Source organism: Nelumbo nucifera, chromosome 6 (assembly GCF_055504915.1).
Source record: "Nelumbo nucifera cultivar China Antique chromosome 6, China Antique-T2T, whole genome shotgun sequence".
Classification (NCBI taxonomy): Eukaryota; Viridiplantae; Streptophyta; class Magnoliopsida; order Proteales; family Nelumbonaceae; genus Nelumbo; species Nelumbo nucifera.
The window spans coordinates 35,830,569-35,851,340 of NC_142654.1; the positions used below are offsets into that span (position 1 = coordinate 35,830,569).

Sequence of the window (20,772 nt, forward strand, 5' to 3'; positions counted from 1 at the left end):
CATCCTTTTGTATTCTTTAGGACCCACACTTCAAGACTGTGATTGGGACGGGTGAGCTCCGAAATGGACTGTATTACTTCACTTTCCATTCCAACGCCAATCACTCATAAACTGCTCATCATTCCACCTCTGCCATTAGTTCCACACTTTGGCATATACGCTTAGGCCACGCCTCACAAGGTCGGCTTGCTCTCATTCCTGGAGTCAATACAGCTGACTTGGACAATTGTTGTGACATTTGTCACAAAGTTAAACAAGCTCACCTACCATTTTCAGTCAGCAATACCCATAGTAACTCACCTTTCTCCTTGATACATTGTGACATACGGGGCGGTTATAAGACCCTCTCTCATTCAGGAGAAAGATACTTCTTGACTATAGTAGATGAACACACGAGATGTATGTGGGTTTACCTCCTAAGAAATAAATCTGAGGCTGGTAATTTTCTTGTATCTTTCTGTGCTATGGTGAACAAACAATTCAATACTAATGTGAATCAAATATGTTCTGACAATGGTTTGGAGTTTCTTTCAGTGCTTGTTCAACAATATTTTTCACAACAATGTATTTTACATTAGACCTCATGTGTAGATACACCCCAACAAAATGGAGTGGCAGAATGTAAACACTGCCATTTACTAGAAGTGGCCCGGGCCTTGAGATTTCAAGTTTCCCTTCCTCTTCACTTTTGGGGGCAATGCATTCTTACAACCACATATATAATAAACTTACTACCCACTCCCTCACTTTCCAACATTTCCCCTTATGAAGCCCTTTTCCACCAACCACCCTCCTATTATCACTTAAGAGCCTTTGGATGCCTATGTTATGCTCAAATTCGTCCTCGGCCTCATGACAAATTTGCACCTCGGGCTACCCCTTGCATTTTTGTAGGTTATCCACATGGCCAAAAGGGGTACTAGGTTTACTCTCTTGACACACAAAATATTTACTAGTCATGAAATCATATTCTATGAGGACCACTTCCCCTTCCAGCATGGCCTCTCAATCATCTTCCCACATCATCAATCTGTTCTTCCTTTATCTACCTTTGATGATTGTGACTATCCTAGCCCAACCCAATCACCCACTCAGCACAATAATCCACTAACTAGCCCGCACATCTTCAAGACTACATTTGCCAACTTCCCCTTCCATCTCCCAGTCAAACCAAGCCTCCATTGAAGTTGAGCCCAAATCCTATTCTCAAGTTGCCCAAGACCCACGTTGGTGTCAAGCTATGGTGGATGAAATTGCAGCACTTGAACACAATAATACTTGGATTGTCACCCCTCTACCTCCTGGCAAACGATCCATAGGAGCTAAATGGGTTTATCGCATCAAATATAAGGCTGATGGAACCATAGAGTGCTTTAAAGTGCGACTTGTTGTGAAAGGCTACACCCAGGTTGAAGGCCTCGATTACCATGATACTTTCGCCCCAGTGGCCAAACTCTCCACTGTTCGTTGCTTACTGGCAGTAGCTGACATTAAGGGTTAGGATCTCCATCAATTGGACGTGAATAATGCCTTTCTTCATGGTGATCTCCATGAAGAAGTATACATGAGTATTCCCCAAGGTTTTGACTCAGCAAATCCCACTCGTGTTTGCAAACTACAGAAGTCCCTCTATGGCCTCAAACAGGCATCTCGCATGTGGTTCGAGAAATTTACTCAAGCACTTCTTTCTTTGGGATACTGTCAATCTTCTTTGGATTATTCCCTATTCACATACAGTTCTGGGAATTCTTTTGTTGTTGTTCTTGTATATGTCGATGATGTCATTCTCATAGGAAATGAAAATGTGTGCATTCTCTGTCTCAAGAAACACCTTGATGATCATTTTGGCATAAAGGACTTGGGTTCACTCAAATTTTTTCTTGGATAAGAAGTATCTCAATCAACTTCTGGAATTTTTCTCAATCAGCACAAGTATGTGCTTAACATTCGTCGAGACACCGGTATGACTGAATTAAAACCTTGCTCCACACCCATGGAGCAACAAAATCATTTTGTTGATAGTTCTAGTGCTCCATACTCCGATCCAGCTCAATATAGAAGACTTGTTGGATGGCTTGTGTACTTAATAGGCGCTCATCCAGACCTTAGCTTTGCTATCAATTGCTTGAGTCAATTTATGCATGCTCCCAAGCAAGAACATTACAATGCTGCCCTTTGAGTGGTGCGTTACATCAAAGGCACAATATCTCATAGCATCTTCTTCTCAGCTTCTAGTTCACCACAGCTCCATGGTTTCTACGACTCTGATTGGGCGAATTGCCCCCTCACTCGCCGCTCCACCACAGGTTACTTAACTTTACTAGGAGACTCCCCCATCACTTGGAAAACCAAGAAGCAACATACAATTTTCCGTTCATTTGCTGAAGCTGAATATCGAGCCATGGCCATCACAACAGCTGAACCCATCTGGCTAAAACGTCTCCTTGCTGAATTGACAATTACTTTATTTGAAGCCCCAACACTCCACTGTGACAGCAAGGCCGCCTTGCACATAGAAGCCAACCCTGTGTTCTACGAGCGAACAAAACACATTGAAGTTGATTGTCACTTTGTTCGTGACTACATACAACGCGGTGATTTCATGACTGCTCATATCTCCAGTGCCTCTCAACCAACAGACCTCTTCACTAAGGTTATCTCCACATATTACTTTCTATACCATTTACCCAGATTGGGCATCTGAGATGCTCCAACTTGAGGGGAGTACTAAGGATTCGTAAACATTCAAGAGAGTTCCTTACCAGTTGGAATCGGTTACCCCAACAGCTGGAGTTAGTTATAAGATTTCATTGCACGTGTATGAATTTGTATATATATCAATGAATTCATTCTTGTCTTCTTGATCATCGAATGCCATTTTACAGAAATCTTTCTTATATCTATTTATTTTATATGACACTGCCTTAGGAACCAGGAATAGTTGAGTTACATGATTAGGAATTCCCTCCATCACACTTTGGATCAGAGTGTGTCTACTAGCAATAGATCAAGAATCAATCTTCCATGAGCATAGTTTTGATCTGATTAGTGATAAATAAGTTAAACAGTTAGCCCCAAAACTTTTGATGAATTAATCAAAACTGATTTTTCTAAATTCACGGTCTCCCCCGCTTGAAGACAAAATTCATTTACAATATTTAAAACACTCTAGCTTAATTTGGTTATTAGAATAAGGTGAAAAGATTATCGGCAAAAAGAATGTGAGATAATGGGGGAGAATTTCTAACCAATTTACATGGCTTTAATTTTCTTTTTCTAAGGCTCTATAGATCATTACTGAAAGAGTTTACCCCTAGTTGGATAAAAGGAATGTAAAACCTCTACATTTATTATTAATTGGAAAAAGGAATAAGTAATACATGACATAATAAGATCAATCCATTGTCTTGAGATACCTAGGTGATTTATCATAAGCTGTAGTGAAATAACATCTAATTTTTCACATGTTTTTTTTTTCTAGATCAATCATTATGTCTAGGGGTGTCAACGGTCCAGTCCAATGTGAGTCCATTACAAATGGACTTGGTCCAATCCAGTCCAATAAATATTTTGGATCGGTCCAGAGACTGTCTAATCTGTTCAAATTCCTGTTAATTTAGGCTGATTTTAATTCAAACCTGGTCCATTGACACCTATGTTCTTATTTTCTATCAATGGACCAGATATTGGCTCAATCCAATATAAATTCATTATGGACGGATCAGGTCCAATCCAATATGTCATATTGGTCTCTTCAGTCTGTCCAAATTCATGTCTTATTGGTTTGTCCAACCTGTCCAAATGGATTTTGATTTGGACGGAGTCCAATCCAAAACTGGTCATTGACACCCCTAATTAGGCCGGCATATACATATTCTCCCCTACCTTTTTTCTTTTTGAAAGAATGAACAACTCCATGCATTATTCCAATGTTATCTTGAATATTATGCCCAGGAATAAAAGCCTTTGACGTTGTGTAATGATCAAAAAAATTGATTTAATATAAGTAATAGCAAGCAAATTCAAAAGTTTCCTTCCTGGGGTTATACATGCCACCCAAATGGCTTTTATCACCTCAGGAAGTATCCTGTATTTTGGGTCTGGTGATATTTTGGTCCCCGAACTTTAAAATGTGACAATTCAATATTTGAATTTTTAAAATATGTCAATCCAGTACCTACCATTTACCGGTTGTTAACTAACTGTAAAGTGGTATTTGAAAAGACACAAATACCCTTCGAGTGTTATCTAATTTTCTCGATCAGCCATCCAAACATTGACAAAAATTTAACAATCCCAAATTCTTGCTTCTATTCAATAATGTTGAGGTCACTAGAATGGCCACTAAGATGTGATGCTAACTTAAATAGAAGAGGCAAAGATTTGTGATTGTTAACTTAAATTAAAGGGTATTTATGTCTTTTTCAAATGCCACTTAACGAATGATTAACAACTGGTTAACTACAAATACTAGATTGACACATTTTAAAAGTTCGAGTGCTAAATTGTCGCATTTTAAAATTCGGGAACCAAAGTGACATTAGATCCAAAGTACATAATACTAATACTAATCATAAATTTTCCCAATAAACAATAACTATAACCCAAGGAAGGAAGTTCCCTACTACAAATTTGACTTACCACATTGGATTTTAGATGATTCTCACTATTCAGTTTTACTTTAACAATTTGTTTTTGTCTTCGTGTTGGGTTCTCCATGCCGGTCCCACCCATCGGACATGGGAGAGGTTATCCTAACCTCTTCTCTCTCCCTTCCAAGTCTTACCCAGTCTGATTCAGTATACTATAACCCCAGTTTCTGTCCAACCCATCGGACATTAGCAATTCATCAATTTCAGCAAACTAAACATTCACTTTCAATAGCAAAACTTCAACGATCCACCACATACTACTCAACAATAAATTTCCATGATACATTCATTTCTACAATAATATTTACTTCAAAAGCTTTCAACAAGCACATTAGCTTTGTTAAATCCTGTTGCTGGAAAATATCATGAAATATTAAATATATGTATATGCTACTAACACTTCTACCTCAAACGTTACTAATTTAGTCCTGCCTGAGGGTGTAACCTCTATGCGGTGTTGCATAGGATTCTGTTACTATTTCAGCCTTGCCCGAGAGAGTTACCCCCTCCACGGCGGCACTACACAGGGCCTTGTTGCCTAAAGGTGTTAACCCTCCACGGCGTTGCACAGGAATCCATTACTTCTTCAGCCCTGCCCGAGGGTGTTACCCTTCTGTGACACTACACAAGGCCTTACTACATGATTCTTACTCCTCAGCGACCTTACATATTTTATAAGGCCACCAAGATAACAAAGACCTAGTACTCTGATGGGGGCTCCGACTCAATGGTAATCCTGCAGGCATTGTTTATCAAAAGGCACTAAGCTGCCAAAGGCACCAAGCTGTTAAAAGATTTAGTAACTCCAGGGGGCTTTGGCTCAATGGTAATGGTAACCAAATGGTATATAGATGTGGGCCCCATTCTTTTAGATGAAATCTAACTTAAACACTTGTTTACTCTAGCTACTTTCCCTAATTATCTTTTTCTCCCTTTTTCTAATATATGAAAAATTTCTTACATTTTTCATATTTTGAATTGTTTTTAAAAAGGAGGTTAAAAATCATAGTTGGCCACGTTAGTTCATTTTACATGGGAAATTCCACTCGTTATTAATCACATTTGAGAACATTTGGCCATTAAATAGAGAATTCATTCTTTATTTTCCCTACCGAACAACCCATTTTTCTACAAAGGTTATGCAAATTGGCCATTCTAGATTACATCGTTCGTTCTCTCCATTGTAGATTATGTCTTCCATTCTCTCTATTCTCTCCATACTTGTGGATATATGATGCTATTTGGTTAATGGATCGTGACTCTTTTCCCTTTTTTTTGAACATCTTAATATTGTTTTCTTCTTCAACTTTACCCCATATATTAATGTTGATCGAAGGATCCTTCAACAGAATATCCACAATTAGGGGATCAAGAACTACTAGACTAGAAAAGGACCCGAACTCAATGCCAATATAGAACCAAAAGTAGGGTTTTTGTTTGGTTTCCCAGGTGGCTCCCCCATTGGAGTGAATATAGTTTTATATAATATTATTATATATTAATATTTACTAATCTATATATAATAACATATAAAATATAAGTATTTAGGCCTGATACATACAGCTTGAGCCCATAGGCCTCAAATTTATGCTTAAGCGTGAACCCGCAGCCAAGACCATTAGACTACTTGTCCCATTAATAGGTCTAATTAACTTTAACTTCAATATATAAATCACTATTATTAATTCAAAGTGGTGGTGATCTCCTGACTACTAAAAAGATCTACACAAATTGTAATTCTTCCATCATCTCTCATGGTTATAAGAATCATAAAACCCTCAACAACCTTAGGATCATAGCTCTCTTTTATTTCCTTATAATATCCTCTCGCGGTACAATTTGTGTCAACAACGTTAGATTTGGAGGGTTTGATATTAAAGGCAAGAATCAAAACCTTAATGAAGAGACTAATTGCATTCTCATTGAGATTTGATTTGACCTTGATGATATTGTTGAGATTGAGATCAATCTAAATATTACCTACACCCTTAGCTCCAAGTCAATGTTTGAAATTCCTCTATTTACTATTTTATTCATTATTTGATTATTGTATTAGTCATTGATCATTTTAATTATATAATCAATTTTTAATGGTTTCATCATTTTCATCTCTATTTTTTTTTCTTGTAAACAATTCATATTATTTTCATTTTCATTTCTATTATTAATCTAAGTTAATTACTTTTAGTTTATTAGGTTAACTATATAGTCATTTTAACAATTAGTTTTTAACTATTTGAACAATTTATATTCCTTTTATCCATTTATTAATTATTTGTACATTTTTTAATATTTAACCATTTTATTACCTATTTAATTATCTTAAAATTTAATCAATTAATTTTGAATAGGAGTGGAATGAACTTCGACAAGTCTAACTCGAGCTTAGAATGGCCTAATCCACATTTTTTCATGGATTGGCTTGGATTTTTGGTCCTTGGATTGGGCTTAGGCCCAAAACCTCAAGCCCAAGCCTAGCTCGAATCCAACCTGATACAGACCCAACCACACACTTGCATACATACACATTGATACATATATGCCCGCACACACACAAACATATAGGCGTGCATGCATATACTCAAAATAGAGACAACTCCTAAATAGCTTTATGGAACTTTTTAGTGCATTGGGCTAGATAGGCTCACTTGAGCTAACTTGACCAATCCGAATCCAGACCCAACCCGAGTACGTCAATTTTCAGTTTGTGTTGGACATGGGTTGGAAAGGTTGAGTTTGACCTCGGGCCCGGTCTAGATTCAGAGTTGGGCCTAGGTTTACCTTAAGAGAAAATTTAGGCGGGGTGTAGGAGAGAAAATAGAGCCTGTGGAAATATTTTAGAAGAGAGAAATGCGTGTAATCAAGGTGGGTTTAGGAGTGTAAAATATTTTAGGAGAGAGATTTTAGCAGTACTTTCAAGTAACTTGGTTGGGAATAATTAAGATCTTATATGTGTTTGAACCATTCAGCCTAGAAATTGGCCAGGCAATTAGTTCTATTTTACCATTGAGTGGTCAGAAAAGCACTCACCCAGACGGTTGAACTTATAAACCATTTGACTGGTGAATTTTATTTCTTATTTTAAATATGTTCTAACATAATCCATTCAAAACGGACAATTAAACCATTGACCCAAAAACCAGACACTTCAACAGTTCAGTCTATGGATTTGTTTTTAGGGTCATTTACTATAACATCTTGTATAGTTTTACGGATTTATTTAAATTTACTTTATAGTTTATATTTTACTAAAATATCTTTTTATAGATTTATAGTTTGCATCCTATTTACTTAATTGACTTTTTATTAAGAATTTCTTATAAACTAAATGAAAAATGTTCAAGAGTAGGGGTGCAACTTGGACAGGCCCAGCCTGAACCCGAACCGGCCTAATCCGGAATTTTACATGGGCTGGGCTTGGATTTTCAGTCCTCGGACTGGGCTCAGGCCCAAGAGATTGGGCTTTTTTATTTTACGGGTTGGGCTCGGGCCTAACCCTTAGGTAGCCCGAACCCGGCCCGAGCCCAAAATGTTGCATATATATTTACATATATACATACATATTTGTATATATAACATTTGTATAGATATTTTGCATACATATTTACATATATATATATATGCATAAATACATTTATATATGTATAATTTTAGAGTGGATTCATTGACCAACCCGAGCCCGAGCCCAACCCAAGTGCATCAAATTACAGGGCAGACTGGGCTTGGGTTGAAAAAATTGGGCTTGACCTCGGGCTCGGGCTGAGTTCGGGCCTTAAGCCCAAATTTTAGGGCTGGGCATGGGTCGACCATAAACCTGACCCAACCCGCCCGACTTGCACCCCTATTCAAGGGTATAGAACCATGGTTGTTTATTTTAAAAATATTCCTAATACTTTTCTTAGGAAAAAACAAAATTGACCAAATAGAAAAAAATAGAATGATTGTCCATGTTTTATTTGGAACAAAAATGATATTCTTGTTTTTAGTTTCTTTCTATTAAATTTATTTAAACGGATACTAATATTAAAACCGTCATTTTCCACTTTCATCTAGCGAAAGGTTGATTAAATAAATTAATTGCAAACTATCGGGAATATTTTAATAAATGATCCTTGTCATTCTACATCATTCTTTAAAGAATAAAAATTTAGAAAATTCAAAAACAAGAAAAAAAAAAGAAAAGAATGAAGATTTTGAAGAAAAACATGCTACGTGAACTGTCAAGTGGTTTAACATTTTTATTATAGTAATAAATGACATACCCTTACAAAGTAATAGATGATATCTCTCCCAACTTTTCTTTCACATAAGCGATTGCAACAAGATTCTCCCCAATGAGCCTAGCGTCCGCACCATTCCTCAGGGGCGGGGGGAAGAACAGCCACATGGCAGTAACCACCACAAAACCGACCGTTAACAGCCCCGAAATCGCCCGGTGCAACCGCAACCTGCCGTTGACCGTCTTCTTCACAACGACCTCCATCGCCGTGCACACCCCGTGGAGTAGAAAGAAGCACGTGACTTCCCACGTCGGAGTCACATGGGTGATGTAATAGAAAATTAGTTCGTGCATCAGACCTGATACCAAGAAAGCGGCCAGAACGCCTGCCAGTGGAGACAATTCCCTCCCCACAACACGCTCCGAAATGGACCTTACGGGATTGTATACGGTTGGCCGTAGAATGCCTGTGACCATTAGATTCCATCTCCTTCCCCAGAAGTCTTGCAGGGAGGTCGAGAGGTAGGGCTCGTCCGACTGCGGCTCGAGATCTTGGCCCAGCAGAAGCCGAGCTAGGAAGGCCCCGAGAGCTAGAATGAATTCGAGGAGAAGAAAAGCATGGCAACAATAGAGGAGTATGACCACTTTTCTCTGTAGATATTGCTTGTAGTCATAGATACGGATGAGAAGGGCAAAAAGAAAGGCTTTAATGGCGAGATTATTCAGAGGTGATTTGGTTTCGTTTCTGATGAATTGGGGAGATGGGTTTTGTTTGATTTTGATGGGGAGAGAAGCTATGGATATGAATCTGAGAAATGATTTTGGGGGGTGGGACGATAAGGGCCCTTGATCGAAAGCGAAGAGGAGGAGCTTGAAATTGGCTAACCAGGTGATAAAGAAGCTTGTGGTACCTGTCAGATGAACGGTAGATAGAAGTAGTGGGAGGAAAGTGAAAATGGAGAAGACAGGGAGGAGAGAAAGGAGCCTAAGTTTGCCTTTGGGGATCTTTGAAGCTACGAAATAGCAGTAAGTTAGAGACGAAAGAACTGATAATAAAACCTTGATAAAGCTTTGCAGCTCACCGTTCATCCTCTCTCTCTCTCTCTCCCAGTCTCCCCCTGTCTTTGCCTTTCGGGTTATGTTTGGTCTACTGGTTTCTCATAACTCTAAATCATTCATTAATTTATAGAATAAAAAGATTCGATAAGTTGCTTTTTTACGCAACTGGCTAAGATGGTTATTTTTCCAACCAAAAGTAAAACAATGAAAGGTGTGATGGATCTGCTGACAAACTGTCCCAACACAATCCCAACTTAATCTACATCCGCACATCTTACCGTGAGACTGAGACCCACTAGTACTATTCATATGATGTGTGGTCAGATTTTGTTGTGAGCAGATCCAGTTCCATATTAGGTCTGTCTGTAAGGGCCATTCCACAATAACTCTACCCACACTGTCCAACAGAAATGTTCTCAATGTACGAACTGCATTGCATTGTGTGGGTAGTACTAGTACATTAGTGCGCCAAGGGTTAAATTCGAGTTCACATCTCCGCCCCACAACGCCGCACAGCACATCCCCGTCATGTATTAAAATATGTTTTCAATATATGGCAGGAATGTGCTGTTGGGCGTTGTGGGAAGGAGATGTGAACTCATGCAATTCTGGAAAAGTGGGCTTAATCCAACACTTGGTTAAGTCCAAAGGTGGGTTTTGCCTAACCCTTGGTTAAGTCCAAGTTTATCAACCCAAACTCAACACAAGCTCAATCCAATACAATCCAAATTGGGCTTGAGCTGGGCCGGGTCATTTTATTCAAGTTTGGGTGAGTTGATCTGGCCTGAAAGAATTTATGTATATGTTTTTATATATCCATCTTTTACTGGGTTTTATGACCTAATTTCAGAATAGAATCAATTAAAAATATATATAAATTTAATTTACAAATGTACATGTACATATTTTATACATATGCATATATATACATAATTGAAAGAAAAAGATATTTTATATAAATATAATAAAAACATGTATGCATATTTTTTTGGCGGGCTCAGTTGGGTTGGGCTGGGATTTTCCGGTCATAGGCTACCTGAGGCCGAAACCAAAGCCCAACCCTAACCCAAATTTAGGCCAGGCCCTAGTTTCCCTCTCAGGCCCAACTCATAGCCCAAAACTCGTGTCCAATCCATACAAAAACTCAGGTTGGACTCGGGTTGAACTCGCCCAAATTGCACCCCTAAATATTTTTCTTTCAAACTTTGTTGTTATTTTCTAATTAAGAAAAACTATTTTTTAGTAAAATTTTTCCTTATTTGCTCCTTTTGTTTTCAAAATTCCATAACTGCGTCGAATTGATCAAACCAAACCAGTCTAATTCAGTATGAATTGGACCAATTGGTAATTGAAGCTAGCGGACAGATGGTTTTGGGGTATTCAAATTATCAAACCCTACTCTCTTTGTTTTGAAAATTGCATAACGGGATTGAAATGGTAAAACTAGATTGGTCTAGTTTGTTATGGATTGGCAATTGAAGTTAGTGGGTTGGATCGTTTTTGGGTATTCAAATAACCTGACCCATGAACTTCATCTTCTTCATGCGTAGTGCTTTTTAGGCTCTTAGTTCATTTCTTCTTCTGCCTTCTTCTCCTAGGAAACTGATAAACCTGGGGAGCTGATTGACAAAGTAATGGAGCTATAAACCAAAGGAGACAATTCATGTCCACAAAAAATATTTTTAGAAAATGAGGAGGGAAAATTTCACATAATTTATAAAAAAATGTTTAGTGAACTTTTAAAAGAAATTTTATTAAAATACAATAGAAAAATATTTTATTGAAAAATTTAGTTAATAGTTAAATTAATACTTTAACAAAACAATGCTACTTAATAGTGTTGCTAATATTAATTTTCAAGATATATTTTCTAAAAATTTATAAAATAGATTTGGCAAAACAAATTAGATCAATCAAAATCTGTTTGAATCAGTAACTAAATAAAATGGGACAATCACTTTTTGGGATTATGAAATGATCCAATCCATTTGAGTCATCATATTGACCCATCTTCTTATAACAATGTATGTTCGGTGAACACAAAAGGGTTTCAATGTAAATACATGGGTCCCAAAACGTCCTATAGAGAGAGAGAGAGAAGTTTTATAACTAAAATATTAAAATATTATTTATAACTATAATGATAATTTTAATTAACTATTAAATTTTATTAATTGTATTATTTGTCTCATTGCCTTATTTATTTTTTTCTCTTATTTTAGATACTTTTTACTTGCATTATTTCAATATTTAAGTTTTAACTTAAACATCAATATTTTAATATATTGATAAAAAATTAAATTCATGGATATGGAAGATGGAGAGAAATAGTGATAGATAGAAATAGGAGAAGGGGAAAAAGACATTAGAATGGCATTTAAGAGGGGAGATGGTTTAGGTGATTGAGAGAGAGAGTGTGTTTAGAAAGAGGTAGGAAAGGGGAAAGGGGAAAGGGGAAAAGGAGAAAGGATGATATGGACAATCTTACTTTATATATATAGTACAGATGCTCTCTAATGGCATTTGAGTAGTATAGCTTTCTTTTATTCTATAAAATCCAAGAGCAAAGAAACCTTAAATCCTGACAAACTTGCTTAGGCCTCATCTTGACTTGAGTAGGTTCAGCTATATTAGGATTAAATTTTGGCTAATTAATTCTTGAATTTAAACCTCAAGCCAGGCTCGAACCAAGATCTTGAGTGGAAGATGTGATACATGCCCGGACCTGCTAACCAGGGATAAAACAACCATTTAATCGTTTGAGTGGAAAATGTGATACATGCCAATGAACGTGTTGTTCAATTTAGAAACCTTATCCATATTTTTGTTTTCCAAAACAATGAAAGAAAAAGAATTAAACCTTAGCCTTAGGGAAGCCAAAATTTGGTCATTTTCTATTTGACAATAAAAGGCAAGAAGCTAAAAAGACCGAGCTCGCATTCTGTGCACCCGTGGGTGCAATGGACGAGTGCACTCGTGAATGGGTGATCGATACGTCGACCAGGCCAATGTTAACGTGCGTTTGGTCTGGTCCGGTTCACATGGAAACGAACCAGTTAGCATGAATACAAACCGGTCGATTATCCATCAAAAAGCCCCTTTTCCTTTCGATTCTTCTTCTTTCAGTTCTTTCTTTCGTTTCTCTCCACCGAATCCTACCCATACAACAGAGTAACCCTTGTTCATCAGCGGCGACAGAGCTCCGGCGTTGACGACAACGAATCAACGGTGACAAAGCTCCGGCGGCGGCGATGTATCTTTCTTCTCTTCTTCTTCGACTTCTCCAATGGTAGGTCCGATCTGAAGGACAAACAGGGTTGCAACCACCTTCCATTCCTCTCTTTTTCTGTTGTTTTCCTTTCTGGTATTCACGGTTCTCAGTATGGAGGACATGAGGTGGGAGGCCACAACAAGACTTCAGGGGGGATCTGGAAATTCTAAGGGCTCAGAACTGCAACACTGTAAACAGACATGGACATGCTACTCGTGCAAGAATCGCTTCCACCCACCATGTTACCAGCTTTAACGTCCTCACTTTCTTCATCTTAACCAGGAAGACAGTGGAAAGTAGGGTTAATAAAAGATGCTGCAACTAGAATTACGGTGCTCCCAGCGATGAATGACCCTGCAACAGTCCCTCCAAACGCCTACCTGTGACGTCCTGCAAGAGAGATAGTAAACAGAGACGACTTCGCAGAGGAAGATGAAACGGTGACCTCCTACAAAAATCCCTCCAAACATGGCACAGTCATTGTCTTGTTAATAACGATTGGTGGCTTGGGTTTGTTCTTCGACCCAGGTGGTCGACCTCTCGGTTTCCAAACAACTTCCGCTCGTCGTTGTCAAGTGCATTCGGTGGAGGAGAGTCAATAATAGCCGGCTCAATTAGATTATTTAGTGATTTAAATACTAAAACCAAAACCTCCAAATATACGTGATACCCATCATTCTATTTCTAACATCCATGCCCAACTTTTTTTCGGTTTAATAATAAATAAATAATATTCCTGAATTCTCCTCTCTCTCTCTAGATCTATCTCTTTTATTTTCAATAATCCTTCAAGTTGTGAGTTGTTTTTTGGTAGAAACCTTCTCATTATAAGTTAGCACGGCAAAAAATGACACTTTTTTATGTAATTTATAAATCATTCTGTATAGAGGTACTTAAGAAAGGAAAAACCTTCCCTATTAGTTATCTATAGCCCCAAGAAGCAGGTGGCCCCCCTTGGAACCTTTCAACGATAATTGATGTGTGTCCTGAAGCTGAATGTGTTTCTGGATTGTGGCCTTTTCTATCGCCATGTTTATCAAGAAGCAAACAAAGCAGCGGATTGGTTGATTTATGCAGCTTTTAATAATATTTTTCCTACCCCTTTCCCCTTCATCTTCTCTAGCTTTTATTTGTTTCTTTTGACTTCATTTTCTATTCTAACCCACCACCCCCCCCCCCCCCCCCCCCCCCCCCCCCCCCCCCCCCCCCCCCCCCCCTCCAATTCAAATCAGCCTTCCAGATTGTCCCCACAAGGTTTTACATCACATTTCCGTCGTGTATTGAAAACATCTCCCAATAATGATGTCATCATTTTTAGTATTATTATGGAAGATATTTCTAATACACGGCGGAATATGCTGTGGGACATTATATACACGGCAGGGATATGTTATGGGACGTTGTAAAGGCTGATTTGATCTCACCCACCCCGTTGTATACCGATTTATGCAGCTTTTAATAATATTTTTTCTACCCCTTTCACTTCCATCTCCTCTAGCTTTTATTTGTTTCTTTGACTTTTTACTTCACCTTCTATTCTACCCCCACCCCACCCAACTTTAAATCAGTCCCCCACAACGTCCTACATCATATTCCCGCGGTGTATTGGAAATATCACAAGAAATATGACCTTTAGCTACGGAAAACCGTGGCTAAAGGTCAATAAAACTATAGCTATAGACTATAATTACAGTTTAGTTATGGAGAAAACCTTAGCCTATTTTTGCGTGACTATAACCTATGGCTACGGTTCAATTAATCCATGGTTATAGCCCATTTATAGCTACAGTTTCTATCCATAGTTAAAGGACGAACACATAGGCTGAATTGTAACTAAAAGATGCATATAGTTACAGTTTTTATATTATCGGTAGTTATATATCCAAATCTATAACCACGGGTTTTTACAAAACTATAACTATAATTCTTCTATTTATAGCTACAGTTTGCTACAAAACCGTAGCTAAATGTACTAACCTATAACCACTCTTTTTTGCTAAAACTGAAGTTAAATACTCTAACCTATAGCTAGGTTTTTTGACAAACCATGGCTAAAAGTTGCAATATATGCCCAAAATATTTTGGAAAACCGTAGCTAATTGCTTCAATCTATGGAAAAACTGTGACTATATTCCAAATAAAATAATAAAATAATGACAATTAAGAATGCCACCATAAAGCAATACCTATTTTATTCATACAACACATGAAAATTATATAATAACTTCTAGCCAATACTTATATTGTCATAATAATTCAATATATGCCATATATAATTTGAATACATACATTGTTCTACCAAAAAAATTACATCCATTCTTTAAAATGTATTACAAATATCAAATTTTCCTCAATACATATTAAAATCTACATGACTTTCAAAAAAAAATAGAGAAATTTTAAATATAAAAGAATTATCCATTGTCTTCCACTATGCTTCAAGAGTCACTCGTTGCATCTTTAACCTACAAAGAAAAACAAAAAAAAAAAAGTTAGAACAATGATTACTTTGATGATCTAATTAAATATGCAATTACAATGAAAAAATGTGAAGAAAGATAAGTAACAAAATCCATTTGTTTAATGCAAGATAAATTTTGAAATTCTAATCAACATGCAAAAAATGTCTTACAAGTGTCAATTTGTCTTATTACATATAATAAATCATAATAAAAATGAAAAACGTTGATCTCAATCACTTCATCCATGTATGTTGTTATTCCTTAAATATGCATCCAACCTGAAAAGCAAAATAAAATAAAAATTAATATTTTGCATTAATATATATGAAAATCTATAATATAAATTAGAAAAATTACATAAATCATTGGTCATACAATACCGGTTAGCTTGTTAATAATCCATCCTATGAAAATACCATCCACCCAAATGGTTTAGAATAATTTAAAATAACACATGGTTTAGATTAGTACAAATCTCTCAAAGGCAAATCTTGTTAAACATCAAGAGTCCTAAATAGTTGATTGTTCTACAAGTGCCTACATACCAAAAACAAATACATTATATTGCAATCACATGGAAATAAGAACTTTTATCAAAATAGCCAACCTAGTAGGTAGTTAAAGATGACAAGTTTTCCATTGAGGAAGGCATTTGACTACTCAAATTGTTATTAAAGAGTTCACTACAACAAAAGAAATTATTAGTATACTAACAACTAAAAACCTACATTCTAATCATGGAAAGGAAATGGCACTTAAACTCAATAGAGAACCCTTAAATATTTGTAAATAGAGTAAGACCTTGAAATGCATTTGGTACTTGTCCAATTAAAAGAAACCTAAGAGAAGTAAGCCATTAAATTTATAATAAAATGATAAAATGTAACAACACCAACATGTATACCTCAAGATAAATATGTGTAAGTGTAACAGCACCTACAAATTACCAATCAAGTCCTTTTTAGCCATTAAAAACTTAAATCTTCACTATAACAAGGGAAAAATTAATATCTCAAATACCAAGTATTAGTAGAACATATTCTTAAAGCTCTACCATTAAAGCACCTTATTAAAATGGAACCATAGGCTTTTCTGCAGAACCAAAATTGGTTTCCAGCATCTTTGTGCATTTCTTCTACTGAATAGCACTTTTAGGTTTTCTAATGCAATTCAACATGAAGACGTCTTTCAAATAGGGACTATCCTAAAGGAGAGCAAGATGGAGTTAAAAGCTAAAAAATACTAGTTTTGCAATTCCAAATGTGTACAAACAAAAAATCACTTTGCTTCAAAATCCAAGAAGAAGAAAGTTTCTTATTAAAAAATATATAAACAAGAAGGTATTCATATTGTAATTGTTACAACACAAATTGTTTTGGTTCAATTTATTGGAGAAACAGAAGCACATTATAATGGTTGACTCAATTATTTCAAAATGCAATATTCAAATCCATACAAGATAGAAACCACTATATCCAAGGATAAAAGCAAATTTCACCTCTATTAGTATCCAAATTCAGAAAAATATAATAGAAAATAAACTTACAAGAAACATCTACTACAAAATCCTTGTCGCTGCCTTTGATGCTTATCCACATTCTTTCCCCATCTCCAAACTTCACAAGCACATTCTAAACCGTTTCCATTGTCTCTGTTCATTATGAACCCAAAAAGGGTTGGGAAGTAATCAAATGACTGTTAATTGGTCTTAACCGCTTATACCCGTGTTATTAAAAAAATCAGCTTCCGAGAGTATCAATTAATTCAAAGCTAACTCCAATCATATACCACTACTAAAAGGATGAAAACTAAAGAAATTAATACGAGCTAGATGGGCTTAGTACAGAGTGGGCTGAACAATAGCAAATACATCCAAAGACATAGGCCATGTCACTACCTCCTTCGAGCAACAAAATGTGAACATGAGGACTAGTCATCATAACCATGATTTCTTGGATTATCCAACAATAAAGAATTACACAAAATAGGAATTAATGAACTAATATTATCCATTAGAAATCAACCAAATATCTAAACCGAACTTAATCTCCAAGTAGAAGCTAAACAAAATAGAATGAAATAAACAACGATATCATTAGTGATATAATTAGAGAAGAGAAAAAACAACAATTAAAATAAAACCAATAAACAAGCCATTTCTTTTAAGAACTATCAAGCTAATGTCTTCTTTCAAGGGGTTTTAAGGTACAGAGCATGCACAAGAACGCAAGAAAACCACAGCAAGGGGGACAAACTAGACGGGACTGGGTTGGTGTTTAAAAGAAAAGAAAAGAAAAAAGGTAAAATGTTAAGGAAGACAAAGAAAACGAGAATAAAACTAACCTCGTTAATTGGATTTCAGCATTAATATGATCAACGTTGCAATAGGGGATATCACAGCCCGTTTCGATCTCTTTCTCTAAACTGAGATGATGACTAACAACTGGTCGGGCTTCGACTTTGGCTTGATCGATGGAATAAGGAGGTCCCAATCAGTTTCGGTCTGACTTGTCTTCAAACAACAGAGGTGCTTGTAGGTTGTGACCAGGAAGTTGGTGAGGATGGAAACGCTTGTCGTTCGAAGCTAAAAGGGGGATGTGGTCTTAAACAGTGAAATGCCATTACCAGTTCCGAAGTTCTGATTAACCCGCGGAAAAGACAGAGAGCAAAAGTTTGGGGGATGATTAGGGAACCGAAGAATGGTGACAAGGGGGTGAGGAATTAAAATAAAAGTTATCAAGAATTGATGGAGCACTGATTGGTTGTGAGTGGAAGTGGGAAACGTCACCGCTGAGAGCTCCCTGTTCTCGTCAGGAAGACGACGAACAGTGGACAAGCGACAGAAAGGATGGTAGGGACTAGGGAAGAATAGAGGAAGAGAAAGAGGGAGGGAAAGATCGAAGGAAGAGAGAAAATGAGAGAAAGAGAGAGGCTAGAGGTGCAAGGGGGACGCCGCTATGTCGAGAGATCCTTCTCACTGCCGCGGCCGCTCTGGTTTTGGGTTCGAAGGAAGACGCCGATGAATAGTGCTGAATGAGGGTCGTTCGCCACCGATGGATTCGCCGCTTTGCGATGAAGATGAACAGTTCGAAGAGGGGAGACGATACACCGGAGCTGGACAAGGTTACCGAACTGAGAACTGCCACCGCTCTGGTTCTCTATCGAAGGAGATGAATAGCGTCTGAAAAACGAATTCCGCGCGCTTTCCTTTCGAATGAAAGAAAGTGTAAATATTAGGTTTAAATGGCATTTTAGTAATTTTTGGAAAAACCCGATGACGGTTTTTGAAAATTTTGAAAGACTGGGTCAAACTGGCTCCAGAGGGTTAAACCTGGTCTTCTGGTTCAATGGTGGGGATTTTTGGGCCAAAGATGGGGGGTTGAGATGGGTTTGACAGGGGAGTGGGGTCGTGCATGTACAGGCCAGTGAGATTGGCCAAAATGGAATCTGTTTAGATGGAAGGATAAATGATGGTATTCTTGGCTGAAATTTTACAGGGTGGGGTTTTCGGACAGTCTGATGTGATTGGTGGGATCAAATTGGCCCAAATGGGCCCAGATTGGTCATATGTGGAAAGGGTTTGATTTGGTTAATTTGGAACATTGAAATGGAATCTTTATATAATTGAGGGGCAAACGAGGTCTATTTTGGGTGAAATTTCACAGAGTATGGTTTTTGGTCAATCTGAGGTGATTGGTAAGGTTAGATTGGGACAACTGGGCCCGGATCGAATGGACTTAGAATCGGGTCAATCTAGAGCCTTGAAATAGAATCTTGGCATGATTGAGGGTAAATGAAGGTGCTTTGGGTTGAAATTTTATAGGTGGAGGGTATTCGAGATCCGATGGTAATGTCTGATTGGTTGAGGGGGGTCACGATCGTAGGAATTTAGGTCAACGGAATGTTTTGGAACGGAATCTTGGTTTGATTGAAGGGCAAGTAGGAAAATCTAGGGATAAAATTTTATAAGCAAGTGTTATGGTATATCCAGAGTCTAAAGGTGTGGTATGATCGGTTTGGATATGTCAAGATCAAGGTAATCTGGGTTCTGAGTGTTTAAGCTAACAAGAGAGATCAAAATGGAATCTTTATTTGATGAGGAGATAAATAAGGGAATCTTGAGTTGAAATTTTACGGGTAGGTGTTTTGAGAGGTCTTGGGTTTGATGGTTGTGTTTGATTTAGTGGTTGAAGTGTAAATGGGGGTTGATCGGGGTCATCAGATCAGTATCAAAGAGGTTTAATGGTGGATTTGGGGGGCTTTTGGGCTGAAAGTTGGGATTTTTGGGTTTTAAGGTGTTTTAGAGACATCGGGAGTGTCTGATCGAGAATTTTGGGTACATTGGAGGTTCAGGTAGCAGACTAAGCAAAAATCAAGTGCTGACAACTACCCCTCTTTGTTGTAAGGTAGGAAACTATAATTAGCACGTAGAGATTTTTGCAAAGGGTAGGCTTGGAAGAGGGGCTAGAAGAGGAAGGAGGATTGAGACGAAAAGGAGTTCCCGTGCAGCATCGTTTCATCATGTTCAGGCCATTTTATTCTTGGCAAAGTAACCCTTCCAAGGTATCAAGAACCTTCGAAATCAGGGTACATTTGTCATAAAATAAATAAAACAAATGGGAAATAATAATGAAAGCAACTTATCATATGAAAACCAATTACTTTTGGGAAAGTAACCCCTCCTAGGTATTAGAGAACTTCCGGAATCAGGGCACATTTGTCGTAAAGAAAAGTAAACAAGTAGAAAACTGTGATGAGAGCAACTTATCATGTGAGAACCAATTACTTTTGGTAAAGTGAATAGAGAAGGAAAGGGTTTCTTGTGCGCGAGAGAGAGTTCGCATCAATTATTTTAGCGGTCTTTCAAATTTTTTACTTCCATTCAATCTTAACCGTTTAACTGAATTCAATCTCAACCATTTATAAAGAAAAATTAAATTTATTTAATATAGTCATACTAAGCCACTAGTGTTTTAGTCATTTAATTATATTAATGTATTATTAGTTCGTTAATCATTTATCATGGTTATTATATTATTTCAGTAATATTTAATAGTTTTTGTTAATTATTTAATTATTTGATCATTCAATCATTTAGTTATTTAAAAA

General features: G+C 37.1%; 1 protein-coding gene, 1 long non-coding RNA gene and 1 pseudogene across 2 annotated transcripts; all 3 read right to left on the bottom strand.

Annotated features, from left to right (window-relative positions):
• Positions 1 to 8,748: 8,748 nt before the first annotated feature.
• LOC148790765 (putative long-chain-alcohol O-fatty-acyltransferase 1) lies at positions 8,749 to 10,026 on the bottom strand. Its single transcript, XM_088890509.1, has one exon. It carries the CDS (start codon positions 9,958 to 9,960, stop codon positions 8,917 to 8,919), a length of 1,044 nt encoding a protein of 347 aa, XP_088746635.1. The 5' UTR covers positions 9,961 to 10,026; the 3' UTR covers positions 8,749 to 8,916.
• Positions 10,027 to 12,706: 2,680 nt separating this feature from the next.
• On the bottom strand, positions 12,707 to 13,772 carry LOC148790766 (AT-hook motif nuclear-localized protein 17-like; annotated as a pseudogene).
• A 1,626-nt stretch (positions 13,773 to 15,398) lies between these two features.
• Positions 15,399 to 18,857, bottom strand: LOC104608774 (uncharacterized). The gene is made up of 4 exons (XR_737156.3): positions 18,007 to 18,857; positions 17,210 to 17,314; positions 15,834 to 15,941; positions 15,399 to 15,666 (listed from the first exon to the last, which is right to left on the bottom strand). It is a non-coding gene; the product is annotated as an uncharacterized LOC104608774 (long non-coding RNA).
• Positions 18,858 to 20,772: the final 1,915 nt, after the last annotated feature.